Genomic DNA, 27,411 nt, shown 5'->3' on the forward strand with positions numbered 1-27,411 from the left:
TTAAACATTTATTTTATTAGATTCTTTATCTTCTTTGCTTTGATTGGTGGCAGTGGGCGTTTTGGCAGAGTTTCCTTTTAGTTCATACATCACTAAAACATGAACAGACTATAACTCTCCCACCTTTTAATCTTTTTTTTGTGCTTTTTTTAGCTTTACATTTTTTAAATGTAGAATCGTTCCCTGAATCTGCTCCAGCACATGAGCTCCACTTTCTCCCAGTACAATACTAATGCAGTTCTTGTGATTTGTCCCAAATGCCCCCAGCTCCCTACTAATGGAGCTGTGAGGATCCAGTCAAATACAGCCCCCATCTTTCACTATCTTACGGAATGTGTTTTGAATACAGGCAGGCCATTTCCATCTGATAAAAACTAATGCAAGCCAACTGATACAAACTTTTAAAAACATCATGGTTGTACCACACTTCATATGGAAAACACAAGAACCCATTTCTACCTACTGTTTAAACTATGCGTTGTACATGATATTGGATGTATTTTACCTATTGATACACCTGGACAACAACCACTTTTCACAGTATAGAGCTCCTTCTCTGACCCACCTATTTTAATGATGGCACTTCTATCATTATATGCTTTTTAAAAGTACTGAATAACAAAAAAATCAGATCAACTGCTAACTCTGTAAACAATAGTATCTGTATTGCAGCAGTTTGTTTAAAAGCTGCTATAAAGGACAGTGACAATATCATTTCAATTGAATCAAAGGGCCAGTGCCTTTTAAAGTTTCTAAGCAATAAATGCCATGGCTGGAAAATGAGTTCCTAGAGTCGACCAGCAGGTAGAGCTGTGAGACGACATGATTGTATAAATGCTGTCCTGTTATTATAATGACTTCCATGGAATTGGAAAGCTTGCTGTTACTGAAATACCCCTGAGCTGTGCCCTCTGAATCACTTGCCTTCTTTGAGTAGTCTGTACAAGGTAAGTTCATTCTTGGGTGATCTTGAACTACTATACAGAAAACAACACAATAAACTGCATTTAGCAAAAAAGGGGGTCTTTATTTTAAGATCAGCATAGTGTCATTATCTCCTTTCTTAAGGGTTGTATTGCTTACTATTGTAGATAGTAAAAAGCTGCAGTTTACAAACTAAATACACTTCATTGTTCTGCTGAAATTGTTCTAAATACACTTCATTGAAATTGTGTTGGGGGTTATTTGCTAATAATGCTTTATTTTTTAACATTTGATTGGTATTTAGTTTATGTACATAACACATGCTGTCTTTGTTGTTAAATGTTTATATATCCTAACACTGTATATCTTGTTACTGTGTGTATAAAGTAATATAAAAAAGAGACTGCTATGGGTTTGTGTCAATGCCCCTAGAGAAACAGTAGTACCATTTTTTAAAAATCCTTCTTAATAATGTCTTCTTATTCATTATGTATATGAAGACAGGGATTTTTATAACAAGGTGTAGGTGTGTGTGTGTAGAGTCTTGGTAATCATTAGCAGTGGTTTGCTGGCACTGCAGAGCATGGTTGTGATCATGTAGCTTGTTTAACTCTTTAATGTGAGCACGCTCATTGCTGACTCCATGCTTTAAAACATTTCCTCTGGACACTGGAACTTGATTTTCATCTGGTGGTATCTTAAGAAACGTTGCCTGTATTGCTGTTTTAAACATGAAACTCTGAATGACACATTTTGAATGATTGAAAGCTGTACTATGTGAATGTTCCCGCTAGCGGAGTTGCCCAGTGATAGCTCTGATGGTTCATGGGTATGGTGCTTCACAATTAGCTGTAGAAGGGCAGTTTCATCAATATGTAGCACATGCTGGTATTTGAGTTAGTGTGTTTTTTTAAGGGAACTTGTGTTTTACTTTATTGTATTGATTTTTTTTTTATTTATTTATTTATTTTATTTAAATAATACCACAGTCAGGAGTAATACAGTATTCTGGGATGGTCGGAAAAGCAGCTCAGCTGCTAGTATTCTGTGTGAATGCAAACCGTGTGAAGCCTGTGATGTTTACCTGCATCAGTACTTACATTCTGCAATCAATGCAATCTGCAGTACAATAGTTTAAAATTTCAGATTACAGGTTAATCTGGAGTATCCAGGTCCAGATTACAGGTCAATCTAGAATAGCCAGGTCCAGATTACAGGTCAATCTGGAAATTTGCAAAATCCAGATTACAGGTCAATCTGGAATAGTCAGGTCCAGATTACAGGTCAATCCGGAATTTGCAAAATCCAGATTACAGATCACAATCTGGAATAGCCGGATCAAGATTACAGGTCAATCTGGAATAGCAAAATCCAGATTACAGGTCAATCTGCAATAGCAAAATCCAGATTACAGGTAAATCCGGAATAGCCAGGACCAGATTATAGTATTATTATTATTATTATTTATTTCTTAGCAGACGCCCTTATCCAGGGCGACTTACAATTGTTACAAGATATCACATTATTTTTTACATTTAATTACATTATTTTTTACACATTATTTTTACATACAATTACCCATTTATACAGCTGGGTTTTTACTGGAGCAATCTGGGTAAAGTACCTTGCTCAAGGGTACAGCAGCAGTGTCCTCAACGGGGATTGAACCCACGACCCTCCGGTCAAGAGTCCAGAGCCCTAACCACTACTCCACTGTAGTGTGTTGCTGTAGTGAAGTTCTTTCAAATCTGTATAATAAAATGAAGTAGGTTAAACTGTTTTGAGGAAAGCAGCTGTGTGTGCATGGTTCATGTTGTGTAAAATATGGTTCATGTTGTGTCAAATATGGTTCATGTTGTGTAAAGTGAAGGCAGCTGAACATAGACAGATTCTTCAATAGTGTAGGGTGTGTTTAATTGTCACGCTTAATTTGTCCTTTGAAAAAGCAGTTCCTTGGAAGTAGTGCACAATCTATCAGTGGCAGCTGGGAAAATAAGCAATTGAAATGGGTATAGAATGAGCTCTTTGTTACTGTGTATGTAGTGTGTGTACCAACGACGCCAGAGCGTTTTCTGAAAGCGAGGCCAAGGGGGTGTAACATTTTTCAGGAATAAATGAAAGTTGTATTTTGAGAATGCACTTAAACCGTAACTAAACACTGTGTGCCAGGGTGCCGTCAAGGATAAAAAAAAAACAATGGTAGCTCTTACTTGTAGTAACATTGTAGTTTACTTATAGTAAATGGAAAGCATGTGACTTTACCCTGCGGTTTGTGTCATACTGCTGCTGAGGTATGACCGGGTCAATCACAAATCTGCACAGTAATCACATATTCCTTCATGTGTTACTGTATATACAGCATTCACTCAACTGCTACATGCATATTGTATGGAAAATACATGGAAATCCAGCAGGGACTGGAATTAGCTGTATAAAACAAATTGTGTTATATCACACATCAGCATACTGTTTATTTTAAAAGAAGTATCTTCATTTATTGAAAAAAGTTACAATAACATTGGTAAACCAGCATAGAAAAGGATGAAATCTAAGTTTTTATATATAGAGAGATAGATAGATAGACAGACATCCATACAGTCGCAGACAAAAGTATTTGGGCAGTTCAAAAAATGAGAAAAACCCACAAAAAAGTTGTTTCTATCATTTCTAATTGTTATATTGAAAGATATACATTAAATTCAGCTTGATAATAAATCAACACATTATTACATTACATGCATAAAATACTTTTGTCAAAGTATGAAATTAGTTTTTGCATGTTATTTTTCATTTTAATGATATGGTGTGTTAATGTGGTAAACTTACTTTCTAATCACTCTATCTGTCTATCTATCTTTTATACAGTTTACCAAGAAAGTAGGTTCCTTCTAATAAAGGAATGTCCCCCTTGGCACGGCCCCCTTGGCACGAGTCATGGCGGTGCCCGCGGTGTGTACAATAGCTATTCTTTTGTCTTGCTTCACTTTAGATCAAAACAAGAAGACTGCCAGAGGTAGCTCAGTAGGCAAGCAGCCAATCCGATCTTTTATTGCTCCAATTGTGTTTAACTCATTGCTCCAGTTGTGTCAAATTCATTTTACAAAGAAAGTCTACAACTACTGTAATTATGATGAGTATTTTTATATGAAAACATTCTTTAACAGTGGGATTTGATGCTATGATATGACAGATATATATGCTAAGGATGTATTGGTTGACCTAAATGGAGAGCTCAGCTTGTTGCTGAGATTTTTGTGATATATCTGCCACAGTCTGGAGGTATGCATATCTCCTTCACAAGTCTGTTGTGAAACTGCTCGGTATACTTTGACTATCGTGGGGAAGCACTGATGTAGAGATTCAGAGTTTGACCCATGTGTTGTACCTACACTGCATGTATGTTATAGAATGAACTATGGAGCTATGCTATGTACGGGTGTTTGTGTTGTACCTGACTCTGCATAAGAACATAAGAAGATGAACGTTTACAAACGAGAGGAGGCCATTCAGCCCATCTTGCTCGTTTGGTTGTTAGTAGCTTATTGATCCAAGAATCTCATCAAGCAGCTTCTTGAAGGATCCCAGGGTGTCAGCTTCAACAACTTTACTGGGGAGTTGGTTCCAGACCCTCACAATTCTTTGTGTAAAAAAGGGCCTCCTATTTTCTGTTCTGTATGCACCTTTATCTAATCTCCATTTGTGACCCCTGGTCCTTGTTTCTTTTTTCAGGGCATAAAAGTCCACTGTGATGACATTGTCTATACCTTTTAGGATTTTGAATGCTTGAACCAGATCACAGCGTAGTCTTCTTTGTTCAAGACTGAATAGATTAAATTCTTTTTGCCTGTCTGCATACGACATGCCTTTTAAACCCGGGATAATTCTGGTTGCTCTTCTTTGCACTCTTTCTAGAGCAGCAATATCCTTTTTGTAACAAGGTGACCAGAACTGAACACAATATTCTAGGTGAGGTCTTACTAATGCATTGTAAAGTTTTAACATTACTTCCCTTGATTTAAATTCAACATTTCTCACAATATATCCGAGCATCTTGTTAGCCTTTTTTATAGCTTCCCCGCATTGTCTAGATGAAGACATTTCTATGTCAACATAAACTCCTAGGTCTTTTTCATAGATACTTTCTTTAATTTCAGTATCTCCCATATGATATTTATAATGCACATTTTTATTGCCTGCATGCAGTACTTTACACTTTTCTCTATTAAATGTCATTTGCCATGTGTCTGCCCAGTTCTGAATGCTGTCTAGATCATTTTGAATGACCTTTGCTGCTGCAACAGTGTTTGCCACTCCTCTTATTTTTGTGTCGTCTGCAAATTTAACAAGTTTGCTTACTATATCAGAATCTAAATCATTAATGTAAATTAGGAATAGCAGAGGACCTAATACTGATCCCTGTGGTACACCACTGGTTACCTCGCTCCATTTTGAAGTTTCTCCTCTAATCAGTACTTTCTGTTTTCTACATGTTAACCACTCCCTAATCCATGTGCATGCATTTCCTTGAATCCCTACTGCGTTCAGTTTGAGAATTAATCTTTTATGCAGGACTTTGTCAAAAGCTTCCTTGAAATCTAAATAAACCATGTCGTATGCTTTGCAATTATCCATTGTCCGAGAAAACCCAACAGAGCTCAACCAAGTGTGTGCAAAGTGCCGCAAAATCCAGGACTTGCTTAAACTAGTAAGTGTGCTAGAAATGGAGATGCAGGAAATGAGACAGAAACAGGAGGTTGAGGAGCTGGCACACTCACAATTCATGGACGTCTACACCCCTAGCAGACTGAAAGCCACCAGGGAGACAGAGGGTCAAAACAGCTGGGTTCAGATAGGCAGAAGCAGGGAAAAAAAAGAAACTTCGTCAAACACAACCACCAGAAATCCAAACATCCAACAAATTTGACCCACTTCAAAATTTAGATGATCAAAACCAACATCAAGAGAACAAAAGGAACAACATCCAGGACCCTATAAAAAGTGCTGGCCGGCAGCAAAAAGAAGGGAGGTCATGCTTGTTGGGGACTCCACATTGAGAAACACAGCAAGTTCAGGTCGCAGTTTGGACCCCCTTACTACAACAGTGTGCTGCCTTCCAGGAGCCTCTGTCAAGCACATCACTGAGAACGTGGACAGGCTCCTAGAACGAACAGGAGACGACCCAGTAGTAGTCGTCCACATCGGTACAAACAACATTGGAAGAGACAGGCCAAGATCCCTACAAAACAAATTCAGAGAGCTGGGAAGGAAATTAAAAGACAAGACCAAAACTGTGGTATTTTCTGGGATACTGCCGGCACCTTGCAAAGGACCATATGGACAGCTGGAAATACAAAATCAAAATGCATGGCTGAAATCGTGGTGCACACAGGAAGGCTTCACCTATCTTGAACATTGGAGGACATTCTACAACAAGGACTATCTATACAGGTGGGACGGACTGCACTTAAACAAAAAGGGAACCAATCTACTTGGACGAAAGATCCTTGAGGAGGTCCAGAAGCATTTAAAATAGAAAGGAAGGGGGGAGAAAACAAAAAAAACAGAAGGGAGACCACATCAAAACAAAGGCAACAACTCAGGTAAGACAGGTATTAAATGTATTTATCTTAATGCTAGAAGTCTCATAAACAAAATGTTAGAACTTGAAGCTACTGCACTAACAAGTAACTACGATGTGATAGGTGTTATCCATTTTTTTGGAAGTTTAGTTTAGCTTCTGCAGCTGTCAACCTGCTTTCAAACTGCTTCTAACTGCTCTGTACTTGTCCACTTGTACTTCTCCCACGCTGTCGCAGGAATCAGTGCAGTGTTGTTTTTAGGGATTCTGGGAGTGCAATATTGTGTGTTTTTCGGGATTCTGAGTGAGTGCAGTATTGTGTGTTTTTAGGGATTCTGTGTGAGTGCAGTATTTTGTGTTTTTAGGGATTCTGGGAGTGCAATATTGTGTGTTTTTCGGGATTCTGGGAGTGCAATATTGTGTGTTTTTCGGGATTCTGAGTGAGTGCAGTATTGTGTGTTTTTAGGGATTCTGTGTGAGTGCAGTATTGTGTTTTTTCAGGGATTCAAGGCTTTGTTTTCTTGTATTAGAGTCTTCAAGTTCTGTTATCTGTGGGTTTATGACATGTAATTGTTTACAAGATCATAAGATATATTCTCAGGAACTCGACAAAACCAATTTTAAATTTTCCAGAGGTTGAAAAACCAGAGGTTGAAAAACAGCAGACTGCTGAATTAACGGTACAGCAATTCTGCTTCACTTAAAATGCACGTGTTAAAATATAAAATGTTATTTAAATATTCCTATGTGTAAACGTACCTACCTGGACAGTTGTATTCATGTTAAAAAATAAATTTAACTGCGTTATTAAAACAGCTTTTCATAATTAGGAGGAATCGAAGGGCAACTCCTCTCTGCTTTGCCCAAGTTCAACCTACACTCTTCGTATACGCTGTTTGTCCAAAAGTTTACACATAGGAATATTTAAGTTCTTAAAAGGAAGACAGAATCCCTCATAAAGTTACACCATTATGTAATCACTCATATCTATAAAATAGCTGCTGTACATAGACTGTAGTCGTGGTGTGGAAGCTCAGTGCTTTTTACAATTTTATAATGCAGGCTACTATTTTGTATGCTCCATTTTTCAGTCCCACCTTTACTACGGTAATAATATGTTTTAAAAAAATATGTGATTCTGTATTGTTTTTATAGAAATAAAATATGTATGTAGAGAGAGAGAGAGAGAGAATCAAACATACAGATGGGCTTCAAATAGTACAGAGGAATTTAACAAGACAATCAGTTCTACTAAAATAACTAACCTCATGAACACTTTCCTCAACACACAGTACCAACCAAATGTGTCAGAACTAAATCTGGCAGTTAAAGACATCAATAAGATATTTGAGAATGCAGCCACAATGGCAAATCTTAAAAAGAAAATACAGCAGAAACAAAAACACAAAGCAAGCTGGTTTGATGATGAGTGTAAATCTATTCGAACAAACCTAAGAAAATTATCCAATCAAAAACACCATCAACCACAAAACCCAGATTTACGACAGAGGTACTGTGAGACCCTCAAATAATACAAACACACTCTGACACAGAAAAAACAAAAACACACAAACAAAACCCTCACTGACATAGAACAAGCTGTCGACAAAAACCAGTTCTGGGAAATGTGGAACAATTTAAACTCAACAAAAAAAACAAGAACTGACAATACAAAATGGAACAACCTGGAAAAATTATTTTGAAAACCTTTATAAAGATATCCCTCAAAAAAATCTAACAGATACACAAAATGAAATTAGAGAAAAACTTAACTTACTAGAAAAATCAATTAAAGATAACCAAAATCCAACTGATGCTCCAATCACCCCACAAGAATTAACAAAGAAGCTCCAGGCACTTAAACCTGGAAAAGCCTGCGGCCCTGACAGCATCTGTACTGAGATGCTAAAACACAGCAACCCTAAATTACAGGAGGCAATGCTTAAATTGTTCAACATAGTACTAAGTACTTGTTACTTCCCTGACATCTGGAACCAAGGGCTTATATCCCCAATTCACAAGAGTGGAGACAAATTCGACCCCAACAACTACCGGGGCATCTGTGTGAGCAGTAATCTGGGGAAGGTATTCTGCAGTATCATTAACGCCCGGATACTGGCCTTCCTTACCGAACACAATGTCCTGAGTAAGAGTCAGATTGGATTCCTACCAAACCATCGCACAACTGACCATATTTACACCCTGCACACCCTAATAGATAAACATGTACACCAAAAAAGTAAAGGCAAAATTTTTGCCTGCTTCATTGACTTTAAAAAAACCTTTGATTCAATTTGGCATGAAGGTCTATATTATAGAATTCTTCAAAGTGGTGTAGGGGGTAAAGTCTATGATATAATAAAATCAATGTACACAGAAAACAAATGTGCAGTAAAAATTGGCAACAAAAGGACAGATTTCTTCACTCAGGGGCGGGGGGTGAGGCAGGGCTGCAGTCTGAGTCCAACACTGTTCAATATTTACATCAATGAGTTAGCAATGATGTTGGAACGGTCTGCTGCCCCTGGCCTCAAAAGAAGATTCTATAAAATCAATATACCTGTCGAAATCTGGCTAAAATTAAATGACAGTGTTATCCAGCCCATTGCACTGTATGGTAGTGAGGTATGGGGTCCACTCAGTCAACAAGACTACACTAAATGGGACAAACACCCAATCGAGACCCTGCATGCTGAACTATACAAGAATACACTGCAGGTGCAAAGAAATACACCAAACCACGCATGCAGGACAGAATTAGGCCGATACCCAGCTCTTATTAATATAAAGAAAAGAGCACTCAAATTCTGGTTGCACCTTGAAAAAAGTGAACCTGGCTCACTCCAGTACAAGGCCCTCCAGATCCAAGAGCTCAGCCCTGAAAGGAGTCCCCTATGCCAGCTGGCTTTGAAGCTCATCACACTGACCCCCTCCAATACTAACTCCAACCAGATTCAGGTCAGCACTGCTTACCAGTCCCCAATCAGAGTAAACCAAATTATAAAAAAACCAAAAACTCCTATCTGGAACACTGGGACACAGAAATAAAATCCCAAAATAAACTTGATTGCTATCGGGCCCTAAAAAGAAACTACAGCCTAGCAGAGTATCTCTCCACTGTCAGAGATACGAAGCAGAGACAGATCCTGACCAAGTACAGGCTCAGTGACCACAGCCTGGCCATAGAGACAGGCAGACACAGGCAGACTTGGCTGCCCAAAGAAGATCGGCTCTGTGGTCACTGCGAGACAGGAGAGGTGGAAACTGAGATGCACTTTCTCCTACACTGTGTAAAATACCGCCATATCAGAGAGTCATTCTTCATTAAAATACAACAAAAATATCCTGTTTTCAGACAAATGGCAGACTCAGAGAAACTTGCTGTCCTCCTAGGGGAGGGACACACAGCTCCACTGGCTGCCAAATATGTAGCCACCTGCCACAACCTGAGGGGTACGCAGTGACACGGCACAATTTAACAATTTAATAGTTTCAATATTATTATTTCAATATTTATTTCAAATTCTGTATTATTATTATTTATCTTCTATTTTATTTATTATTATTTTGTTACCATGGTTCCTTGTTTGTATATATATATATGCATCTGTTCATAATATGTATGTAATTGCTTTGGCAACACTGTGGAAAATAAGTCATGCCAATAAAGCACTTTGAATTGAGTTGAAATTGGAGAGAGAGAGAGAGACCCAAAAGTGTACAAAGACGACAGCTTCCACGGTCTAGGATCACAGTAACTGAGTAAATGTTCATCCAATCGGAGATCTGATTTATGTCTTTCCACAATCAACACCCGCCCACTTATCCATGTCATTTCCGTTATAGGATTTGATTTGTTTGGTGGTGTTTTTTTTTTTTTAAGATGCAGGCGTTTTTTTGTGTTTGCACACACATTTTAAGATGCAGGCGTTTTTTTGTGTTTGTACACAAATATTAAGATGTAAGCAGTTTTTTGTCTTTGTACACAAATTTTAAGATGCATGGTTTGTTTTTGTATTTGCAGTTGTTTTTTTAATTGCAGGTACACATTTTTTTGTTTGTCTGTATTTTTTAATTTGCTTGTGTTTTGCACTTCCGGGCCACCGTACGTATCTTCCAAACCGCACTCTGAGATTACAAGATGCGGGGCTGCTGGTTATTCCTAGGGTCAACAAAAGCAACACGGGAGGAAGGGCTTTTTCTTGTAGAGCTCCTAAATTATGGAATGCTCTGCCTTCGTCTGTCTGGGAAGCTGGGACTGTTACACTTTTCAAGGCAAGACTAAAATCGCACTTTTATAAAATGGCTTTCTTATCTTAGTGGGTTTTAATGTAACTTTAAATGTGCTGCTTTTGTACTATGTGTATACTTTTATTTAAATCTGTTATTTAAATGGTCTGATTGTGGCAGTTGTATGTGTGATATGCTATACAAATGTATTGTGGTTTGTTCTTTTTTTCTGCTGTATATAAAAAGAGCTATATAAATGCAATGAATAAATAAATGGTACTAGCATAAACACAAATATATATGAATTCAAGTCTTTCATTGATTTGAAATTTATAATGGGTGTTGTCAGCATGCCTGTAGTGAATGATTACTGGGCCCTAAGCACCAGGTATCCAAAAGTTGCAGATGTAATGTCTTTGAAACATTTCAAACTTTTGCCACAAAATATACATTTTTAAGACAACACTGGATCTGAATCTAGCCAAGATTGCTGTGTCAAAATCCAACTTTTCTAAACCACATTATAAACGATATGTTATTTTTTTGTGCACAGAAGTTGGTCGCTAATAGGCTTTTCTCAATTTGTTTAAAAAATGTGTTATTTAAAAGATAAATATGCTGTTCATTCGAAAAGTAATGTTTATTCTAGATTTCTTATTGAAAGATCCGTTTTTTTCCAAAAATATTTGTGCATAATTTGGAAATAGGTTAGGGTACATATGTGCACAATAAGTTTTGCAAAAATTAACATGTTAAAAAAAACTGAAATATATTCATTTGTTACCTGTATGTACAATAAATACAATTGAAAAACATGTTTTCTTATACATAACAACTATGTGGCCTTTTAAGAGTTAAGCAGGTGTCAAATTCTCAAATACTGTTAAAATGGAATACATTTATACTACTGTACCAGAAAAAAAACACTACCTATTTGCTATGACCAGGTAAGATTATAGTCTTCCAAAATCCTTTGCTACTGGTCAAAAGTCTAGTCTTTGAGTGCCTGTATTACATCAAAAAGATGCCAAATTCATTCAATGAGAAGATCTAAAAATATAGCCTTGAAAGCAGGTATTCAAATTGGCATTGCTGGGCTGGAAAGGGTCAACTGGAACACATTCTTGGTCTCCCAGTTCGTGTCCTGTCATTGACGGAGTGTGTCTGGTTATACCGTCTCGCCAGGTTTGAAATTGCTGGATTTCAACACCCAAGACAACGAGCCACAGTACGCTCCCTAGTCCAGCCTCCAACATGTCGATTGTACGAAGGTGCAGCTCTCTTGACAGACATGGTATATTGTTTTTTCTGTGATTTTCTTCATTGCTTTTATTCAAACTTGCAATTTAACAGCTGAAATCACTGCATACCCAGTGCCCAAACAACTGTTTCCCTAATTAGATTATGTTGGTGGATGAGGTGACCCAAGGGAAGCATGTAGATGTTGAAGAGGCACAAGAACAAACCCTTGAGGGACACCACAAGTGACTGGGTTTGCAACACCACTGCATCCAGCATAGAAAACAGCATGCATCCAGATAGGCAAGAGGACATCCAGGAGAGACAGGTTCCAGAGATCCTAGCATACTTCTGAAGGGGGTCAAGAAGAATGGTATCATCTATGGTATCAAAATCAGCAGTTAGGTCAAGGAGGACAAGGACATAGAGAGCAGCAGCAGCATCAGCATTAAGCAGAAGATCATTTACAATCCGGAGCAGAGCAGTTTCGGTACTGTAATGTGGCCGGAAGCCAGACTGCAGAGATTCAAGCAGATTGTTATCTGTGAGATGTTTCATCAGCTGGCTGGCTACAGCCCTTTCAAGAGTTTTGGAGAGAAAAGGAAGATTGAACATGGGACAGAAGTTAGGTAAGACAGCCAGGTGGTCTTGAGTGCAGCAGGAACCAGAGAAAGGTTGAGATTGTGCATAATGGAAGGAGCAAGGTCAGAAGCAAAGAGATGGACGAGATTTGTTGGTCGGGGGTCCAAGAGGCATGTGGCAGTAGTTGATTTCAACAGTAGGCTGGAGACATCAGTAATGGAGAGAGGAGAGACGGAAGAGAGAGCAGGAGGGGCAATCGGAGGGGAGTCAAGGTGGTCAAATACTATACTGGGTTTGTGGCAGGAGAGCATAGAATAAATGGTGTAGATTTTGTTCTGAAAGAAAGAGGAGAAATCATGGCAGGTAAGAGAGGAGGATGAATGGGAGATGGATTTATCAATGGCTGGATGCAGGATTTGATCAATGGTTTTGAAGAGAATATTTGGTTTACTGTGTCCCATGGATATGATTTCAGAGAAGTACTTCACCTTGGCAGCAGTGAGCGCGCCTGTAGCTGCTGAGGTGATCGGTTCAAATCTCTCGGTGAACTGTTAGTCGAGACGACCTCCATTTGAGCTCAGACTTAAGCAGTCGAAGTTCAAGGGTATACCATGGACAGTTGCAATGTTTCTTCACTGTTCTGGTTGTAAGCAGGGCAACTGTGTCAATGATCTGAGTAAGGGTGACATTGTAGAGGGACACTGCATCATCGACCGAAGACGGACGAGTACCAGTCAGAGGGAAAGAAGAGACACATTCTGAGAGTATTATAGGATTCAGCAGATTTTTGGGACGGAAGGAAATAAAAGTATCAGTAGTGGCTGAAGGTGCGGGAAGATTAATATTGGCAGTGATTAAGAAATGATCAGATAGAGAGATATCTGACTGAGAGATTGGAGATATCAAGACCCCTGGTGATGAGCAGATCCAGGGTGTGTTCACGGGTGTGAGTGGGAACGTTGACAGATTGAGAGAGTCCAAGACAGTACAGGAACGTGACAAAGTTGGTCACTAGAGGGGGAAGAAGGCAAATCGACATGGATGTTGAAATTCAGCTAGTTCATTTAAGAGGAAGGAAAAGGGAAAGTCTGTAGAACGTTTCTGGATCTGATGTTGGATACTTTGCCCGTTTTTGTTTGCCTTCCCGCTAGACAAGGTATTTCAAGAGCAACGCCTGCAAATAATATATAATATGCTGAATAATCTGCTGCTGCACTCATATTGTGTTGGTGATACTTAGAAACTCATCAAGAGCTTCTTTCCATTGAATTCGAGGATCTGTAACAAGCTTTCCTGCATGGTGATGTGTATTTGCAAACACAACACAAGTCTTACAAAGGGCACCCTCAAGTTCTGAACTGTAAGCAGTGTATCTTTTCAACCAGCTAAACTGAAAACGACATGCTTGTTTCCCTTGTTGTACAGGAGGAAAATCATACGATTCTGGTGGCACCCAACAAGAATGAATAAGCTTGTAGCGAACATCATCAGGGATACTTGATTGACCTTTTGAGGGCAAATTCAGAAATCTGCCAATATTGTATCGGTCAGAGTTTCGCAGCTGTGACTGAGTCTGTGTTGATGAAGTTTCAGTCTTTTTGAAGCGAGTTTTGACACTCGGCACCGCGATTGAAGATAACGCTCCGAGAGTTACAGAGGAAGACTCTGAATCCTGGCTAGCACAGGTTGATGGAGCAGAGGTCAAGGTTGGCTTGACTTGCCTGACAAAAAAGTTTGACAACTTTCATCATTTTGGTTTACTTTTGCCAGTCTTTTTTTATCCATATTAGCCTGTTTGAACAATCAATCTGAAAATGAAATTTGGGGGCGTGACTGCGATGCCTCATTTGCTCATAAAACCGTGCTGTCTTTCATTGGATGAATTGATCTTATGATCATCACCTTAGTCAGGTGTTAATAATAATGATGTTTTTAGAGCAGTCCACCGTCAGTATTTATTTCTGATGACTTAATTGCCCAAGCTAAAGAGAGAAAAAATGACGCTCTTTAAAACGCTACCACCCCTTGCCTCCTGCTTTTTCTCCTTTGTTCTGATTTTTTCTCCTTTGTTTTGGTTTCTCAATTAAAACAGAGACATGTGTTAATTGTTAAATTAGTAAGTGGTGTGATTCATATTATGGATTGTTATTTTAAACGTGTTTCAAATGTGATTGGAGTTAGACTGCAGTTGTTGGATCAGGAATGGGGGTATTTTTTAAACTAGATAAGTCAGCTATTGAAAAGAAGCCTGCTCACCCCCAACCCCCCCCCCCCCCCCCTCGGTGTGTCACTGACCTGTAGGCTCTCTGGTGCTAAACTTTCAAAACAGTTTAGCACCAATTTCCAAACCAATTTGCACCCCTGGTTCTCCAGTGACTTGATGGGGCAGTTTGGATCATCGGGGCACTCATACATGTAATAATCATATTTTGATATACTGCAAATAAAACATTACCCTTTTAAATGACTCCTGTGCGTTTTATTACAGTTAAGTTAATTCAATGTGCACAGTAAATCCAAGAAGTGCTTCCGGTGAAATCGTGATCTGATTTTTGCGCATTTTAAAAGGCTTTTTGAATGGTTTAAATAGTTGTGAAGGACTATTAAAATAAACTGTATTTTAATGCGGCTTATAACATCACTCCGCTGAAGACAGTCTCTTGCTTCTCAGTACAGAGCAGAGGAACCTGATGGGGATTTACAATTACCGCTACCAATATTTTTAATTACTAGTGATTGTGTAGGCTTAATAAATGATAATAATAACAAAAAACTTGTACAGTGAGTTTTCAAAATAAGGGAGCTTTTGTAAACTGACATCTTAGTGTCCTGACTTGAAGTGAGTACCTACATAACACAAATGCATACAACTATTCCATTTTATTACATGGTCGAATGATAGACTGTGATATGGTGCTCTTTCTAATTGCATTTAAAAAGGAAAAATATCAAACAGAAAAACATGACATGACATGCTTCAGACTACAATTCTCTCTGTTCGCCTGTGGTTCTTATTGTGCTGTAGTTGTAGGTGGCTGATTTTGGCAGCAGCCAGTACTTTGTAAACAGGCCCACTGTAGTTTATTTTGCAAAGAATACACAGTTGACATTACTTTCATCACACAACAAAACTAAAGGATGAGCTATTGCACCTACTTTATAAAAGACAAAACCCCTCTAAATGCAATAAGTCCATCATTATAAGTCCATCATACGCACATATGTGGCGGATCAATAATACATAACATTGTATTGCCAACTGTCTTCTATTTTAAATGAGTACACTAGTACTGTATATAAAATGCATATTATCAATCAATCTGAATTTCTAAAGCAATGTTGATGCTCAATATGTCAACACCTTTTACTAGTTGTGTGACTTTTCTGCAGAATACTTTGCAATTTGTGAGTCTGGGAACATATCTACAGATTTGCTGTAGTCACAACATGTAAAGGTCGCTGCATATGTACATTTCTTGATCTCCGCTTTTCACAGTTTTTTTGTGTTTTTGTGATCTCTTTTGCTCATCACAAACATCATTTTTGCTCTTGTATCCCACCGTTAAAATCAGTCCTGCATAGTTTACAGAAAATATGACTTTTTCAAACATTGCTTTTGATTATGTGTGAATATGTTGTCCAAGTAGCTTGAAATTTTACATCAATTTACATCTCACATGCTGTGAGAGGAGCTGCGGCTTTTTCCAGGAGACAAGATGCTTCAGCTTCACTTCAGCCCCACTCTGGCAGCTGAACCTGGTGCGAGCCCATTCCCTCTTCCCCTCACCTGACCCGCTCTCCTTCTCGCAGTTGGTTTGCTTGTCTGTCGTTTTGAACTGAGCTCCCGACCGCCGTTTAGCCAGGCTATTTAGTTTAAAAACCGCTAATTAAAATGATCCAGGAGTGGGGAATGTTATTTTTTTTTCATTAATTTTTTTGTAAAAAATATAGCGTTCATTACACGGTGCTTTATGCATGGTTAATTCATGGAAAGTTACATTTTTGCTTCACTATATGTGCATTATAGGGAGGGCGTTATTTTATTTTGTATTTTAGTCAGATGTGGGTTGTTCTATGTCCCGCGGCGCCCCCCACCCCTTCCCCCGTTTACATCGCTCTTCGGTTATAATGCTCATATTGTGTGTCCCCCAAGACCCACGTTATAGCGAGGGAGCACTGTACTTCAGAATTAGCACAGAGAGTAGAACAAAAGGGTATACATGGAAGCTAAATAAAAGTACATTATAACATAAGGTAGGGTGCATATTTCCGTTATAAATGCATGGAATAGCCTACCAGATAATGTAGTAGGATCTAAAACCCTGGGAATATTTAAAAAGCAACTCGATTCGGTGCTTTTAAATTCAATCCCCCTAGTACAGGCAAATGGTGTGCTAACAAGGGACAGACTTTCCTCCTTCCCAAACTGTTCTTATGTTCTTAATGTTCGATCGCAATGAAAATGAAAACAAAGAGTAGTGAAGAGCTTACGGAAATGTAGCCACATGAGTGGTATAAAGATAAATGGACAATCATCGACACTTGGGATTTCCATGAAAGTATATACTGGTGGCTGATTATTCTGTCCAATATCAGTGTTCTATTTTCTAATGTTCTTTTTTTTTGCTTTAGATTGTTAAACTACAGGAGATCGCAACATTCAAGATATGGGGCACCTAAAGATTTTGAGACTGTCAATGCTGGTTTTGATATATTGGAAAATATGTAAAGCAACTAATTTAACCACAGGTAAGCTCCTTGTAAAATTCCTATTTCCAGATTTTGTCTCAAAATGGAACCAAAGCAGTTTCACATTCTGTGCAGTATGTATTCAACATCGTCTTACAATTCTATACAACAGAGTCAGGGTTGCCCTTCATAGCACAGGATGAAATCAACGTCTTACAACTCTATACCACAGAGGCAGGGTTACCCTTCATAGCACAGGGTAAAATCAATGTCTTACAACTCTATACCACAGAGGCAGGGTTACGCTACATAGCACAGGATGAAAGATGTGCCAAGTACTGCATTCACACTGTGACCACAACTGAACACTGCTTTCCATAATGTCAAATGTATTAATGCATTATGAAGTGCAGCAGCAACATTTGCTGAATATCATTCTTAACTTTATGTTTATGCGGGGTCTCAATTGTAGAGATCTTCAGAGATTATCTTAATATGAATAATGTGATGCCACTATTGGCTATGAAACCATCATCCCCAACTAATTTAGTTAAATAGATGCGTTATGCTTATAATACACACATTTTCAACACACAAACAACAATGTTGGTGAGAAACATTGTAAGCACAATCACTGTAGTTTCTCAACACGTCCACTAGGTTCTGCTTACTGTATAAACTGGTTATCCGATTTACATTCACTTTAGCTGCTTCTAGCAGAGGATGGCTGAAGGACAGCTCTGGAGAGGGGTTATGGGTCTGGAGCCCAGCCTGGACCAGGAACACCCTCTGCTCTGCTGCTCTAGTCTGTAAGCTGCTTGAGAAGGAGAGCTTATCTGGAAGACTACTCCAATAACTTTTAAGCAGGAGTAAACATGTAATAAACAGTGAATACTTAAATCGGTACTATAAGTTTGGCAGTTTATTATAACTTGGGTGGAAGAATTTTGGCCTATTTCCATGAGAATAAGGTCTGGTACTGGTTACAAACACAAATAAGAAATGCTCAAGTATGCAACACCTTCCTTTTGTATACAGTATGTCTTGTGGTCATATTTGAAGGCTCTATAAACGAACAAACACACACAGATTAATCCATTATTTGCCTTTACATGCTGTTTTGCTTGTGCAGAATAAGAGATGTAAGAAAAAGGAGTTGCTACGATTCTGAGCCCTATGTAGTAAAAGAGGTAGTGGATGAGAAAGCAATCCATCGCTCACACAAACTTTAGTACTGTGGTAAAGAGCTGGGCTGGCAAGCACAAGGTACCTGAGCTCATGGCAGTCATTAATAGGATCATCTGTCTCTGTCTGTCCCACCTCTGCAACAGAAAACCCTGCGCCCACAACGCATCTGGGTTCCTAGGATTCTACAAACCATCCAAAATACACTTTGAGATTATTATTATTATTATTTATTTTTAAATCAAATGTATTGTATTCTACATATAAATTCAATTAATGTATTGTACATATTATTATTATTATTATTATTATTAGTAGTAGTAGTAGTAGTAGTCCTATTTAGTGCCAGTAGGGGGACTACACTAACTGCCCAGTGGCAGCCGGTGAAAAAATTCAGTTTAGAACTAAACAAAGGGGGGTGCTAATAAAAACTGGCAACTAACACAATTTAACAAAAAAGACCAGTTTTTACAAAGGACTGTAAATTAAACATTTAAAAGAAAAAGAAACAGTGCGGACTCCGCGTTGGCGTGCTCTAAAACAACCCGGGAGCGGACCAGGGCCCCGAACATGGCTCCGCAGTCAGAACTGCAGCAGGAGGTTCTTCAGGAGGAGGAAGAACAGCTGCAGCCTGACGCACAGAAAATAAATGTGACTGTCTGCAGAAAGGGCACGCGGCGTCCGAGTTGGTGAAATGAAGCAGGATCTCTCCCTCTAGGGATCAGTGGGGAATGCAGGGCCTCCCACTGGGGATTCTCACCTGTGGGCTGTTCTGATGGTCCAACAGGGATAAACATCCCCGCCACCGAGAGTACCCTCTAGATCACGGTGTTCATGGCGGCGTCCGACTTTAGGAAGAAAACGGCCTTGAGAATGTCTCGGAGGAGGCACCAACTTGGCCACGGCCTTGACAAAGCCCACGATTGAGAGAGTGCTCGAAGGAGGCTCCACCTTGGCCATGGCCTTGACCCTGTGCCTCCTCGTTATATTTTTAAAGGGGGCTGCAGTATCTGTAGCCACCTGAGCCCACCTCCTTGGGGCCTGTGGAGCTTGCCCACTCATTGTATGTATGTATTTATTTATTAATTTATTTATTTATTTATTTATATTTTTCAACACAATACCAAGACAAGACACACCACCTGCACTGCAAAAATCACCAGTGCAGGGGCACACAGAAACAAACACAAGACATAAAACAAAAAACAAACAGAGTTAAAAGTTGTTAATATTAATTAAAAACTTTCAACTAAAAGAAAAACAGGGGAGAACAGTTGTGTGGTTAAAACTAAAATTAAAAGAAACAAAAGTAAGTGCTTTTTAATTAAAATTAAAAAGTAAAGAAATTAAAAGCGTTTAGATAAAGAAAAAAATAGAAATGGAAACAAACACATTAAAACAAAGCAAAGCAAACGCAAATGGCCACCTTCCTGCAGGTGCAATCAATGCAAGTGGCGAGGGAACAAGAGAAAAATGAAAGTGTTTTATAAAAGACAAATAAACAAATAAAATCAAATAATTTAACAAAAAAGGTGCACTACCACTTCACAAAAAGAAAATATAAAAATATTTTGAAAATAAAAGGTTTAAATAACTGTTTTTAATAGTTTTAAATTGCTACTGGAGTACTACTTTATTTTTAAACCCATTGTATTTACTGTTCATATTTCTTTTTGTTGTTTCTAGTTGACCCTCCAACCAACCTACAGATACTAGACCCTGGATACCTGGGTGAACTCCACATTGAGTGGCAAGCTCCAGCTAGCTTGAGAAGCATCTCAAACTGTGTGCTGCGCTACCAGCTACAATACTACAGCACTGATGAAGGCAGATGGAAGGTAATATATATATGAAATGAATTTATGGATATAACCCAGCGCAATCCTAATGAAAGTGTCCTTCGTTATGTTACCCTGTACAGTGCAGAGTTGATGGCAATACTTCCCTCACTTGTGTTATATATTCTGTTGTATATATATATTAGAGTGTGGAGTAGGGGTTAGGACGCTGGACTCTTGACCGGAGGGTTGTGGGTTCAATGCCTGGTGGGGGGACACTGCTGTTGTACCCTTGAGCAAGGTACTTTACCTAGATTGCTCCAGTAAAAACCCAACTGTATAAATGGGTAGTTGTATGTGAAATAATGTATAATGTGATATCTTGTAACAATTGTAAGTCGCCCTGGATAAGGGCGTCTGCTAAGAAATAAATAATAATAATAATAATTAGGTGTTTTAATCTTGACATTTTCTATTGGTTGAGTAATCATCCATTCTACGTGATTGATTGATTGTAATATGGAATTGTATTGAAAGACAATTACAAGTGATATAAAGTATGAATGTATTCCTATTTACTGCAAATTCTATAATGCCAGCCAATGTTTAATATAATATTTTCTTATGTAATTGGAACTTGGTCAAAGTGAGTCATTTAAAACATAAACATGATTTTGAATTGCTGCTTGTGGTATTTTATAGGTTGGGAAGCTCGCATCTGGCTCTTAAATTTGAGTGGGGGAAGGAGGCATAACTAAAAATGGAGGGGTTTTTCTTTTTAACCAATGGTGCTGAGGATGGGTTCAACAGTGTATAGTGCTTTTAAAAGCAAAACTGGGGATGTGTGCCTGATTGTTTGGAATGTGAAGGTTGTTTTGAACATAACAAACAAAGAACAAGCAATGGCCATTCGGCCCACCTATGCTGGCTGACTTTGATGCCAGCGTGGTCTGTTAGCACACAGGAGAGGAAAAACAAAACCCCCTAACCAGGTTAGTAGGGGAAATGAAACCTCTGGGAATATACGGACCACACGGACCGTCCTTCCTCCAGGCAGCTAGCTAAAGGTCTTATTATGGTCACAGAGAGGGTTATATCTGATAGTCTCTGCTTCAACAACTCTGTCCGACAGCCTGTTCCAATGGTTCACCACCCTTTCTTTGAAAAAGCTCCTTCTGCCCTCGGTTCTGAATATGACATTCTTCAGTTTCCACTCGTGGCCCCTGGTTCTGTTCTCTGTGACCTGTGAAAAATAATTCTCAGCAGTTACTTTGTTTAACCCCTTGACATTTATTAAATACCTATGTTGTCGCCTCTGGCTCTCCTTCTTTCTAGGCTATACAGATTCAGCTTTTTCAGTCTATCTTCATATGACATGCCCTTCAATCCTGGAATTAATCGTGTTGCTCTCCTTTGTACTCTCTCCAATGCCTCAATGTCTTTCTTATGATATGGGGACCGGAACTGGACACAATATTCTAAGTGTGGTTGTACCAGTGCATTTTAATATAACTCTTGATTTGAATTTGACTGTCTTGGCTATATAACCTAACATTCTATTTGCCTTTTTTATAGCTCCTTCTAGTTGGCTTAAGAGATTCATCCACTACTACCTGAAGTCCTTTTTGTACATAGCTTCCTCTATTTCATCACTGTTCATGTTGCTCTTGCCTCTAATGTTTCTGCGCCCTATCTGCAAGACTTTGCATTTATTCACATTCTATTTAATCTGCAAAAAATTTAAAATGAACAAGAACAGGTCATTTCAGAGTGGCTGGTATGAGAGAGAGGATTGGCTTACCAGGGGTGCAGCGAATAACCATCTTGCTGGCTCACGTGGACAAAGTATGGCTTCTTTTTTTGCGTGGCAGATTGATGAAACAACAGGTTTGTGTGCCTCTTCGGACTTTAGAAGTCACCAGCTGCCACTGGTACAGAACGGAATATAAAAATTTTGTTGGTCATTTATTAAAGTTTAGCAAATTAATTCTATAGGATGTGCCATTTATTAAAGTTTAGCAAATTAATTCTATAGGATGTGCCATTTATTAAAGTTTAGCAAATTAATTTGATAGGATGTGCTTGATTTTTGTCTGCCTTTCTCCTGCCTTGTTTTGAAAATATTTTAGGCAAACCGTGTTGGACCTGATTATGGACTGGGAAGGAGATGGGAGTACTCTGTAAACAATGTGTGCTTGTAAACTGTGTTATTCTTGTTCAGATCTGTTAGTGTTCTTTGTGTGTTTTGGTGCTTGTGTGACTTAGAGCTGCGTCACTGAGGGGGGTGGGAGCAGGTCTGACACCAGAGATAGGCAGTGTTGGACCAATGAGTGAGGAAGGGGGAGGGACTTGGGTGTGTGTGTGGAGATGACATCAAAGATCTTTCATATAGACAAGAACTACTCCGCTGCTTTAACATGGGAACTTCCGTCCGTGCTGAGCGGTGCATCATGGGATCCAAAGAGTTCTGGTAGCGAGTTTTCCCCTAACTATGTAATGTAAAATCTGCCTCATTTCCTATTCCAAGCCTTCTCTTTTTAAAACGATTGCATTTTTAAACACGATTCACCTAAATGTATTTAGAGACACCCCTCCTTAACACATATGTGTTATTATTTCTATGATCGATGTTTTCACCTGGCCTGACAAGAGCTCTTTATCGCCAAAGTGCAGACAGAAATTGCCACTGTCATACCACTATCATGTCAGCGTGTTTACATTTTATAATCACTATAGAAAAGAAACATCAAGACGTGTTTATTATCTGCTGCCTGTAGGCATTTCATTTTATGTTTAGTTCTTAATTTTTTACACTGTAAATAGTTCTCTGGATAGAGTTTAACCCTTTCAGGCCCAAGCATTTTTCACTGGGATGCTCCCCCAGGACCAGGTGTTTTTTGGCTATTTTTTACTCTTTTGCTATAAAAATTCACAAAAAAGATTTTTCACAGTAGCATCTTGGAAATGATGTCCCTTTTGTCAGAACACTCTGGGGAACATTATAAAGTATTTCAGAAACCATACTAACATTTCACTTTTTTTTTCAACACAATATTTCGTTTATTTTTATTTTTTTATATAAAAGTTAAGTATTTTTTAGTATGTACAGTGGCTCTCAAAAGTATTCACCCCCCTTGGACTTTTCCACATTTTATTGTGTTACAACATGGAATCAAAATGGATTTAATTGGGAGTTTTTGCCACTGATCAACACAAAAAAAGTCCATAATGTCAAAGTGAAAAATAAAATCTACAAATTGTTCTAAATTAATTACAAATATAAAACAGAAAATAATTGATTGCATAAGTATTCACCCCTTTTGCTATGACACACCTAAATAAGCTCTGGTGCAACCATTTGTCTTTAGAAGTCACATAATTAGTTGAATGGAGTCCACCTGTGTGCAATTAAGATGTTTCACATGATTTCAGGTTAAATACACCTGTCTCTGGGAGGTCCCACTGTTGATTAGTACATTTCCTAACAAAAACTACATCATGAAGACGAAGGAACATTCAAAGCAAATCCAGAACAAGGTTCATCAAAAGCACCAATCAGGGGTAGGATATAAGAACATTTCCGAGGCATTGAATATCCCCCAGAGCACAGTAAAGTCCATTATTAAGAAATGGAGAGAATATGGCACAACTGTGAATCTGTCTAGAACAGGCCGTCCTCAAAAACTGAGTATCCGGGCAAAAAGGGCACTAGTCAGAGAGGCCACCAAGAGGCCTATGGCAACTCTAAAGGAGTCACAGTCTTCCACGGCTGAGCTGGGAGACACTGTGCATACGGCAACAATAGCCTGGGTGCTTCACAAAACTGGCCTTTATGGGAGAGTGGCAAAAAAAAAGCCATTGTTGAAAAAAACTCACATCAAATCTCGGCTAGAGTTTGCCAGAAGGCATGTGGGAGACTCTGAGACCAAGTGGAAGAAGATTCTATGGTCTGATGAGACCAAAATAGAGCTTTTTGGCCTCAACGCTAAGCGCTATGTTTGGCACATGCCTAACACCGCACATCATCCTGAGAACACCATCCCTACCGTGAAGCATGGTGGTGGCAGCATCATGCTATGGGGATGCTTCTCTGCGTCAGGGCCTGGAAAGCTCGTGAAGATAGAGGGCAAAATGGATGTAGCAAAGTACTGAGAAATCCTGGAGGAAAACCTACTGAAGTCTGCAAGAGACCTGGGACTTGGGAGAAGATTCATCTGCCAGCAGGACAATGACCCCAAACATACAGCCAAAGCCACACTGGAGAGGCTTAAAAACAAAAAGGTCAATGTCCTGGAGTGGCCCAGTCAAAGCCTGGACCTCAATCCAATTGAGAATATGTGGAAAGAGTTGAAAATTGCTGTTCACCAAAGGTCCCCATCCAACTTGACGGACCTTGAGCAATTTTGCAAAGAAGAATGGGCAAAAATTGCAGTGTCCAGATGTGCAAAGCTGGTAGAGACTTATCTAAATAGATTCATGGCTGTAATTGCTGCCAAAGGTGCCTCTACCAAATATTGACTCAAGGGGGTGAATACTTATGCAATCAATTATTTTCTGTTTTGTATTTGTAATTAATTTAGAACAATTTGTAGATTTTATTTTTCACTTTGACATTATGGACTTTTTTTGTGTTGATCAGTGACAAAAACTCCTAATTCAATCCATTTAGATTCCATGTTGTAACACAATAAAATGTGGAAAAGTCCAAGGGGGGGTGAATACTTTTGAGAGCCACTGTATTATGCTTAAATACATATACTTACATATACCTGTTTACACACTAGTTTCTTTTGAAATGTTTTTTTTCTTATAGTTTTTCATTTTTTGAAATAGTGCTTTATATGTGGTAAGTTAGAAAATAAACCCTTTTATGTTTAATTGTTAATTTACATATGGCGTTTCGGCTGTGCAGATGTTTGATATGATGTGCTTGAATAGCACTTTTGAGTTGTATTCGATAGTTTGTCTTTCATTTTAATATTGAGGTTGTTTAAAATGTAACCATCATAATGACCGCTGGCGGTGGTTCTAGGTAGGAGTATAACTGCTGTGGTTCTAGTGTTAAAGGGCAGAAATTAGATTTTAACATTGGATTGTTAAACCCTATATATATATATGTATATATATATATATATATATATATATATATATATATATATATATATATATATATATATATATATATATATATATGTGTGTATATATATATATAAAATAGGTATTTTAAATACTCTATCCTGATTGGTCAAAACAGGTCACATGGGGGTGTTGCTGTTACAGCATATCACCATGGGTCGGCACTTCTTTTCAAAATGGGGCAAATCTGGTGGCTATCCATACGCCACTAGAATTTAAGAAATATATTGGAATTTCACGCAATAAACAAGACTGACTATATTTATGTAAATGTTGACCTTTTGGGAAACCGAAGTGTATGTGAGATATTGAATGAGTCTGAATTGGACACCAATGATTAATTAAAGTAGTGAAAAAGTATTCAAATAATTTCTCGCCTTTCTGGTCGGAATCTCTGATCCTTCTTCCTGAACTACAGCGTTTCCCTATCCCATTCTGAAAATAAATAGTTTAAAAAATATATCTTAATGTATCTGTCAACTTTTTATAAAAGATTTGGTTTGCTCTTCAGAGATTTGGTGGTTAAATGGATGTGTTGTTGCCACTGCCTGTGGTCTATGTATGTTCCTCTCTGGTTGGTTGCATCTCCTGCTGCCTGCTGTCACCGGTCCTTCCCCCTGCACAGCTGTGCATCTGATTTAGAAATGCATCTCGACAATCCTGCCGTACCTTTCTCTCTGATTAAATGTGTCCAGGTAGGATGGTATCATTTCTTCTGCTGTGCACTGCACTGTTTTAAATTGTTTCTTAACACGGGCCCAGTAGTTCTCCACATTGTCCAGCCCTACACTGCAGTCAGTTTGATAAGTGGGTATTCCATGATGCAAATGACGTCTTGCTCGTCACTGTGCAGCAGTAGCACAAATCCCCTTACCTCCTTGCCCTGCATAACAAAAAAAACAAAAAACAGCACTGTCACCTGATACTGTTGCAGTTCTTGTGAGGAAGGGTCGGTGTGGTTTAAAGGCAGACTCATTTGTATTGTGTCATAATGAATATGGCCAGTAATATTTTACATTTAAAATGTAATGAACAAACCAAGAATTACCAGAAGTATAACGAACCAACTAAAGAAAAAATACACTTTAAACATCTATTTAATAAAAATGACTTTTTTGTTAATTAAAAAATGTTTTTACTTTATTTATTTTTTTCAGTTTAGTAAGTTAACCCCATTTTCTAAGCGCAGAAAGGCTTTGCCTCGTGACTTGCAACACACCCAGTAGGCTAAAGTAAAAAACAAAAGTGTGCTGGAATTTATTTAATTTTACTACTGTACTTTATACTGTATAGGCTTACTGTACAGATTTATATTTTTACATAATGTAATGTGTAGCCTACCCAAAACACATTAGTGTTATTTCAGCACAATCATTTATATTTATATCTATTATCTCTTCTGTCTCCAATATAGACCTTGAATATGTTCTGGCCTATCTTTTATTATTATTATTATTATTTTATTTCTTAGCAGACGCCCTTATCCAGGGCGACTTACAATTGTTACAAGATATCACATTATACATTATTTCACATACAATTACCCATTTATACAGCTGGGTTTTTACTGGAGCAATCTAGGTAAAGTACCTTGCTCAAGGGTACAACAGCAGTGTCCCCCACTGGGGATTGAACCCACAACCCTCCAGTCAAGAGTCCAGAGCCCTAACCACTACTCCACACTGCTGCCCATCTTGACTTGGCAGGCAGTCAACTCCTTACTAAACTCATGGGTTTGTTGGAAAAGAACATTGCATGCACAGAAAAGTTCAGTTCTCAGCAAGATTATTAAAGATTATTAAAAGTATATAAAAATGTTACAGTCCCACCTTGAAAAGGAAAGAACAGTATTCCCATTCACAAACCCCTAAATACAAAATATAAAAGAAACAATACATGCCAATGCCTAAACTTTTGATGTGGTTAATATTGCGCGACCAATACTCAAGCTCACATAAATCATAATCACGGGTATCTGATTGCCACAAACACTCCCTTAAGCATTAATTAATAATTAATTACATTATTACATTAATCTCACTCTTTTGTCTTGTCCCTCTTAGCATACCT

The 27,411-nt window shown here is 38.4% G+C and overlaps 1 protein-coding gene across 1 annotated transcript in view; it reads left to right on the forward strand.

Annotated features, from left to right (window-relative positions):
* The first annotated feature begins 783 nt into the window (after positions 1 to 783).
* The window catches only part of LOC117430473 (interleukin-13 receptor subunit alpha-2-like), a 52,585-nt gene continuing 25,957 nt past the window's right edge, over positions 784 to 27,411 (forward strand). The window contains exons 1-3 of the mRNA XM_034903716.2: positions 784 to 947; positions 17,186 to 17,302; positions 20,114 to 20,265. Of these exons, the coding sequence (XP_034759607.2) occupies positions 17,221 to 17,302; positions 20,114 to 20,265 (234 nt within the window). The 5' untranslated portion in view covers positions 784 to 947; positions 17,186 to 17,220. The remainder of the gene's footprint in view (positions 948 to 17,185; positions 17,303 to 20,113; positions 20,266 to 27,411) is intronic.

This window comes from Acipenser ruthenus, chromosome 26 (assembly GCF_902713425.1).
Source record: "Acipenser ruthenus chromosome 26, fAciRut3.2 maternal haplotype, whole genome shotgun sequence".
NCBI classification, from domain to species: Eukaryota; Metazoa; Chordata; class Actinopteri; order Acipenseriformes; family Acipenseridae; genus Acipenser; species Acipenser ruthenus.